The 8,627-nt window shown below is 38.3% G+C and overlaps 1 protein-coding gene across 1 annotated transcript; it reads right to left on the reverse strand.

Annotated features, from left to right (window-relative positions):
• Positions 1 to 4,365: 4,365 nt before the first annotated feature.
• Positions 4,366 to 5,880, reverse strand: LOC136275592 (uncharacterized). Its single transcript, XM_066085181.1, has one exon. The coding sequence runs from the start codon at positions 5,878 to 5,880 to the stop codon at positions 4,366 to 4,368; it is 1,515 nt and encodes a 504-aa protein (XP_065941253.1).
• Between the last annotated feature and the right edge of the window lie 2,747 nt (positions 5,881 to 8,627).

An 8,627-nucleotide genomic window follows, 5' to 3' on the forward strand; every position in this document is an offset into this window, starting at 1 on the left:
AATTTTAACTAAAGCTTGCTTTCCAAATTTCCGATTTCTCAGTCTAGCGGCAGCAACCACATCCACAGATTTGCTTAAGGTGTTGATAAGTTCCTTAGATATTTCCAGTATGTTTTCTTCAGGTTCCTATGGGATATTTGAAGCAATGATTGTTATATCCCCGTTGTTCAGAGTGTTCCTATTGTTTTCAAGGAACGTGTTCGATTCGCCTGGTGACCTATATATTGAATGTAGGTGTTCTCCATTTTCACACCACCTGTAGCCTTTCGAGTATGGACGCAACAGAATGTGACAATGACTCAATTTGCGATTGTTGTTTTCCTATTTCAAGGTCAAGGTCAGTACGGATGGTTTTCAGTTTTTCGTCAATGGACGACATGAACTCGTTTCGAAACTTGTCTAGTTTGCTGTTAAACGCTGATTTTAACTGATTCTGTCCATCTTGAAGGTTTTCTATTGCTTTTGCAATTATAGTCATTTGGTCAATCATTTTAATTTCAAAACTTTCGGACTCACCGTTTGATGCAACAGAGTCGGGCATTTTGAACATTTTGCTCGGTGGCTTCGGTGTTTGGCCATCAGACGAAAGTCTTCTACTCTCTGATTCGAACATGTTGAATCCTTAGAATAACACATACGCCAAAGAAAACCCACACAATACAGTTTTCACAACACTATCACTGCTATTTCACAAATATTTTCACAAACTTCATCTGTTTTTTCTAGAGCTCAAATTTCGTGACCACCTTTGTTCACGCATGCGCTCAAAAAATATATATAGTTTGAGCTTTCCAACCCTTTAGATCCCCATAATGTATTACCGAGTCTAAAAATAAAACATCATTAAAGAATCTGGAAAAAGTGGTTGCCTTCATTATTGCCGGGAAATACCGTTACAAGTGCATGACTAAAAACAAATTACCTTTCTATATAAATTGAGATTTTAATCAGGATTTCAGCGTTAAAACAACTATAACCGGAAAGTTTACACACGTGACCTAACAATCTCAAGCATTTAAAACCAAACGGGGAAAAATGTTTGTCCATATACATGTTTGTAAGATGACCTTCTTGCTAGACATAAAACTATTTAGAAGACATAAATAATATTTTAATTAACAAAGAAACAATACAATGAAAGACAACTGCGTAATCCAGTCAACATTTTCAAATAGGAAGGGTGAAAATTCACATTCAAGAAAATTTCAAACAAACATTTATATTGAGAAAAGTAGAACTTATTCCAACATAATCTTATATTGAAGTATTATATTTGATGAAAACGGTATAACGCGCCTATAACGAAGTTGCTTAATTCGTTATAAACAATATTCGGTATATACAGTATTCGTTATGTCTGTTAGCTCCACGATTTGTTTATAAGCAATGGGGGAAAATCCCGTCACTGTAAGTGTCAGTTCATTATAAGCCTGTTCGTTATAAGTGTGTTTTACTGTAATGTGTCTGTAATATTTTAATCCAGCACTTAATGACATGTAGTGATAACGAACAGTGTAATCCTACAATTAATGACATGACTACAAAGGAGAAATTATAACGAGAAATAATGTATTTTATATTCATTGGAATTGTCATAGCCCCTTTCTCTTTTATCGTAGTGTACTTATCAAAAATGTTACTACATGTATCTGGCTGTACAAATAGTGTATTGTATCAACCAACCTCACTGTCTGGCTGTATCAGTAGTGTATTGTATCAACAATGGTACTGTTTGGCCATAGGCGTCGGAACCGGAGGGGCTAGGGGGGGGGGGGCTTAGGCCCCCACTGTTTTTTGCTAAGTTAGACCTATCCATTAGGCACATAGCAGAATAGAGGGTTCAGCCACCCACTTTTTTCCGCAATGTAATGTACGTTTTAAAGATTTAAAGGTAAGATATGTTTTTTATTTCTGAGGATCAGTCTAGCCCCCCCCCCCCCCCCCAGTGTTCAATTTACTTCAGACGCCATTGCTGGTTGTACCAGTAGTGTATTGTATAAACCAATGTTACTATCTGGTTGTACCAGTAGTGTATTGTGTAAATCAATATAACTGTATGGCTGTGCCAGGCGTGTATTGTATCTACCAATGTTACTGTCTGGTTGTACCAGTAGTGTATTGTATAAACCAACATTACTGTCTGGTTGTACCAGAAGTGTATTGTATCAACCAACATTACTGTCTGGCTGTACCGGTAGTGTATTGTATCAACTAACTTTACTCTCTAGCTGTACTAGTAGTGTATTGTATAAACCAACATTACTGTCTGGCTGTACTAGTAGTGTATTGTATCAACTAACTTTACTCTCTGGCTGTACAAGTACTATATTGTATAAACACATGTTACTGTCTGACTGTACTATGGTATTGTATCAATCAATGTTACTCTCTGGCTGAACAGTAGTGTATTGTATCAACCAATATTACTGTCAGGTTGTACTAGTAGTGTATTGTATCAACTAACTTTACTTTCTGGCTTACCAGTTCTATATTGTATAAACCAATGTTACTGTCTGGCTGTACCAGAAGTGTATTGTATCAACAAATGTTACTGTCTGGCTGTACCAGTCGTGTATTGTATCAACCAATGTTATTGTCTGGCTGTACCAGTAGTGTATTGTATCAACCAATGTTACTGTCTGGCTGTACCAGTAGTGTGTTGTATCAACCAATGTTACTGTCTGGCTGTACCAGTAGTGTATTATATCAACCAACATTACTGTCTGGCTGTAGCAGTAGTGTATTGTATCAACCAACATTACTGTCTGGTTGTGGTGGAAGCAAGAGTTATCTTTTTTGATCTTGTATTGTAGAGTCCGAGAGTTATTCCTCCTTATGTGGAACTCTTCTCTGTTCAGTTCATTACGCTGTGTACGTGCGGTCCCGCCGCAGTGCTACACATTTCCTTTACCAACATATTCCATGTTTTATCCTTGTCCCCTCAAATTCAATTTCCCATCAGATCTACATTCAATAAAGATTACCAATTGAATCTGGTTGTATTTGCTGTTTTTCAAACAGTATACTGGTTGTACAAGTAGTGTATTGTATCAACTAACTTTAGTGTCTGGCTGTACCAGTGCTATATCGTATAAAACAATGTAACTGTCTGGCTGTACCAGTAGTGTATTGTATCAACCAATGTTATTGTCAGGCTGTACCAGTAGTGTATTGTATCAACCAATGTTATTGTCTGGCTGTACCAGTAGTGTATTGTATGAACCAATGTTACTGTCTGGCTGTACCAGTAGTGTATTGTATGAACCAATGTTACTGTCTGGCTGTACCAGTAGTGTATTGTATGAACCAATATAACTGTCAGGCTGTGCCAGTAGTGTATTGTATGAACCAACATTACTGTCTGGCTGTACCAGTGAGTATTCAATCAACCAATGTAACTGTCTGGCTGTAACAGTAGTGTATTGTATGAACCAATGTTACTGTCTGGCTGTACCAGTAGTGTATTGTATCAACCAATGTTACTGTCTGGCTGTACCAGTAGTGTATTGTATAAACCAACATTACTGTCTGGTTGTACCAGTAGTGTATTGTATCAACCAACCTACTGTCAGGCTGTACCAGTAGTGTATTGTATCAACCAACATTACTGTCTGACTGTACCTGAAGTGTATTGTATAAACCAACATTACTGGCTGGTTGTACCTGTAGTGTATTGTATAAACCAACATAACTGTCTGGCTATACCAGTAGTGTATTGTATCAACCAATGTTACTGTCTGGTTGTACCAATTGTTAATTTTATTAACAAATGTTACTGTCTGGTTGCAGCAGTAGTGTATTGCATCGACTAATGTTATTGTCAGGCTGTATCAGTTGTGTATTGTATCAACCAATATAAATATCTGGCTGCACCAGTAGTCTATTGTATCAACCAATGTTACTGTCTGTCTGTAGCAGTAGTGTAACGCTTCTACCATCGTTTTTTATAGTTTATTTAGACGATAGACAGTGGTAATAACTACAACAAAACAAAGACGAACATAAGCACATATGACATGACGACATCAAATGTTTTCTTTTAAAGATAATAAAATAGTCAAAATTTATAGGCTTAGAATAATCAGAATGTACAATTATGAATTTTCATTATTCTTAAACTAATTAAAGTTAATTAACTTACTCCATTGTGGTCTAAAACATGAAAAAGATTGACAGTCACTGATGTTTCTTGTACTGTGTTTCCTCACGAACCGCACGAGACACACGGAATTCCACAAATCAAAACACACGGATATAAACGGAACATACACAAATTCCACAACACGGACAAAAACGGATAAACACATAAAATAAGCCGTGTAACGGCACACTCCCCGCCTGTGATGTCCAACATCGCAAACATTCTTACGGTACAAACAGCAGAACAGTCTCTGTAACTGGTCTCACATATGTAACGACATGGCCATTTTTTACGACACGTAATTCGATTTTACGCACTCGTTCGTCTTCACTCGGGAACACACGCTGTACGATACCCATTGGCCATTCATTTCTGGGAGAGTCTTGGTCTTTCAATAGTATGACGTCGCCTTCAGCAAGGTTGTTTCGAGGGTCTATCCATTTCCGTCTAGACTGCAACAACTGTAGATATTGGGAATGCCACTTTTTCCAGAATTGGTTAGCCAAGATCTGGACATATTTCCATTGAGATTTATACATGTCCTTTATATCGAAATGTTCAAAAGGTCCAACGTCCAATTCGGTCTTCTGTGTTAATAGAGTGTATGGAGATAACACAGAGGGTTGAGATGGGTCTGTTGATACAGGCACTATAGGTCGGCTGTTTATGATTGCTGCAACTTCCGCCATAAGGGTGTTCAATACGTCACGGGTAAGATTTTTCTTTGATTCCTTAAGGAACATAGAGTCCAATATGCGTCGCGTCATTCCAATCATCCTCTCCCACAGTCCTCCCATATGGGAAGAATGGGGAGGGTTGAAGATCCAAGTACATCCATTGTTGGTAAGAAAATTTTTCATCGATAAACTTTCTACGTTGACTGCAGCAATCCCTAGAGCATCTGTGCTACCAACAAAATGTGTCCCTCTATCAGAACGGAATTCTGCTACTTTTCCCCGGATGGCTACAAATCTTCTCAAAGCATTGATAAAAGTAGGTGATGACATATCTTCTACTAGTTCAATATGCACGGCACGACATGTCAGACATGTGAATAAGATTCCCAAACGTTTACTGTTCACTGATCCGCCCCTTGTCTTACGTGTAGTTATCTCCCATGGTCCAAAGGCATCAACGCCAACATAGGTAAATGGAGGGGATGGGTTTGTACGACATTCCGGAAGATTTCCCATCTTCTGATGTTCTAATTCACGTCTAAGTTTTCTGCAGATTACACACGAATGTATGATTGATGAGATCAATCTTTTCCCTCCAATTACTAGTACCCAATATCCAGATGAACGAACAATTCCTTCCGTCAAATGTCTCCCCTGATGTTTAATAGTTTCATGACATCGTTGAACAAGAAGGCGAGCTAGGTGGGTTTTCCCATGGATCATGATTGGACCATGTTCATTGGATAGAGCATCTCCAGTACGAACTCTTCCTCCTAGTCGTATGATTCCATCATGAAGGTAAGGATCCAGATATCGTAAACAGCTATCTTTGGGTACAGGTTTGTTACCAGCAAGATTTGAGATTTCAGCAGCAAATGTAGTATTCTGACATAATTTCACTAGGAATAGTTCGGTAGCACGGTTCATGTGCACAGTGTACAAGGGAGGTAGGTTAAGCTTCTTCCTAACAGCTCTTCTAAGAACAGTAAAGGCTCTAACCATAGACGTCCAGGAGGAAAATTTCTCTATTTTCTTGTACACTTCAAAAGTTTTTAGACACATTTTCTGCGATATGACATTCACATTTTTTATTTCACTGTCATTATCTGGGTTGACAAGTGGATAGTATTTTTTTTCTGTTTTGTCAATTTGCAAATAACTAGGTCCTTGAAACCACAGGCTTTGTGTTAATTCGTTTGCTAGGACTCCTCTGCTTCCGACATCTGCAGGATTGTCTTCTGTCGAAATATAATTCCATTGTTCTGGATCTGAATGTTGACGGATACGCTGAACACGATTGGCGAAGTAAGTATGGAAACGCCTCGTTTGATTATGGATGTATCCAAGGACTATGCGACTATCTGTAAAAAATTTCACTTCATGAATGGTTGTGTCAATATTTTTAAACACAAATGAGGCAATTTCTGTTGATAAAACTGCTGCACATAACTCTAGTCTGGGAATAGTGTTACTATGTTGAGGTGATAATTTCGACTTTCCCGTTAATAGTCCATGGTAAGTTTGTCCTTTGTTGGAGATCACACGCAGGTAAGCTACTGCACAAACTGCTTTCTCTGATGCTTCTGAGAATACGTGCATCTCTGTATGAACACTATCTTTAAGTGTGGTTGGAACAATGGTTCTCGAAATGTGTATGTTTGACAAATGATACAGGGAATTACACCAAGTTCTCCATCTGTTTGCAATTTTCAATGGAACAATGTCATCCCAACCAATAGGTAAGTTGATCACTTCCCGAAATATGAATCTGCCTTGCAAAATCACAGGTGCTATAAATCCAAGTGGATCATACAGGCTGTTCAAACATGAAAGAATATCTCTCTTTGTAGGTGAAAAGTCCTCGACTTTTGATACGAATTGAAATGTAAGCGTATCTGACTTTAAATTCCACGCGAGTCCCAGACTTCGCTGTAAAGGTATTTGATGAAAGTCTAAATTCAAATCCCCTAGGTCTTTCGCCCTATCTTCTGGAGGATGTTTATCCATGACTTGTGGACTGTTCAGACGCAAATTTATGAAAGTTCAAGTTACCTTCCTCTTTAAGTATAGTTTGCGTACTCTGTAAGATTTCCAATGCTTCATCTTCTTCTGCATAAGATACGAGACCATCATCGACATAGAAATTTCGGTTTACAAATTCATATACTCTTGGATCACAGTCTCTTCTCTCTTGAACACATCGTCTTAAACAATAGGTTGTTACTGCCGGAGATGGTGAATTACCAAAGAGATGAACACACATCCGGTATTCCGTTAGTGGTAGTGTGGGATCATTGTCTTGAAACCAAATAAAGCGAACAAAGTTCCTGTGATCTTCTCGAATTTTGAATGAATGGAACATTTGTTCAATGTCACCTGTCACTCCTATTTTCTCCTTTCTGAATTTTAACAGTACTCCATGAAGACTATTAGTTAAATCTGGACCGCTTAACAAAATGGAGTTAAGGGAGTGTCCGTGGAATGTTGCGGACGAATCAAAAACCATGCGTATTTGGTTGGGTTTTTAGGGGTTGTAAACTCCAAATATAGGAAGATACCAACACTCTTCTTCGTTTTTAAGCACTGGTGCTATTTTTGCATGTCCTTTGGAAAATACTTTCTCCATAAAAGTAATTGAATGTTCCATTTTCAAAGGGTTCTCCTTACAAGATGCTAAGAATGATAAAGTTCTCTTCATAACTAGTTCACGGTTGTTGGGAAGTCTTTTTCGATCTGTTTTAAATGGAAGAGGTGCGGTCCAGGACCCATTTTCATCTCTGTAACATTCACTATCCATGATCTTCAGGAATTCTCTGTCATTCACTGATAGGCCAGGTTGATCATCATCGGGTGTTCTCACAAATATATCAGTAGTTATGATTTCCTCGTTTGATGTATCATACGAATTATATCTAACTTCTGACACTTTCATGTAGGCTGGACAGGGTAGAAAGGTTGAACTTCTTCCTGATGCTAAGATATATGTTTTGTTAGTCACAACATGTGGTATATGTATCTTGTCAAGACAACATTCTCCTATGCTTGTCCACCCTAATGACAACTTTTGTGCGAAAGGAGTTCCAGAAGGTCCAGTTTTCTGCGTCAACACGTGATGAGCATCTGGATGATCTCTTCCAATTAGTAAGAGAATTTCTGCATTTTCGTTTAATTCTGGTAAGTTGGTTGCTAAATCTGCTAGATGAGAATGAGCACGTGCTATGTTTGGTGTGGGAATTTCTTCTCTGCAGTTGGGAATGTCATCACATTCTATCACTGAATGTAAATAGACCGGACTTCCTTCTGAAATTGGTTCCACGGTAAAGTTTGATGCACATCTCCCACTAAGTGTCACAGAACCACTGCACGATGACAATGTGTAAGTCACAGAGTCGGTAGGTATATCAAACATATTGAAGAAATCTGAGCGTGCAAGAGTTCTACTGCTCTGATCATCTATGATCGCATACATAGATTTTTTGTCGGATGGATTATCTGTTGGATAAACATTACCAAGAATAGTTTTCGAGCATGATTTGCCTTCAAAGTTCATTCCACATACCACAGTACACTTGTTCTGCACATCAACTTTCTTTTGGTAAGTTGTCTCCTTTTATTGGTCTTGACGACTGAATCGGTCATCATGAAGTGCAGTGTAATGATTTTCACTATCACAGTACTCGCATTTCACGACTGTTCTGCAATCTCGAGCTAGGTGATTCCAGTCCAAGCATCGGAAACACAAACCCGAATTTTTAAGGATTGTTTTTCTTTCTGATAATGGTTTATGGCGAAATGTTTTACAGTCCTTA

This window comes from Magallana gigas, chromosome 1, assembly GCF_963853765.1.
Source record: "Magallana gigas chromosome 1, xbMagGiga1.1, whole genome shotgun sequence".
NCBI lineage: Eukaryota > Metazoa > Mollusca > Bivalvia > Ostreida > Ostreidae > Magallana > Magallana gigas.

Excerpts from the sequence above, each read along its gene's own strand:
- LOC136275592 (XM_066085181.1), bottom strand. The coding sequence starts at position 5,880 with ATGTGTCTAAAAACTTTTGAAGTGTACAAGAAAATAGAGAAATTTTCC.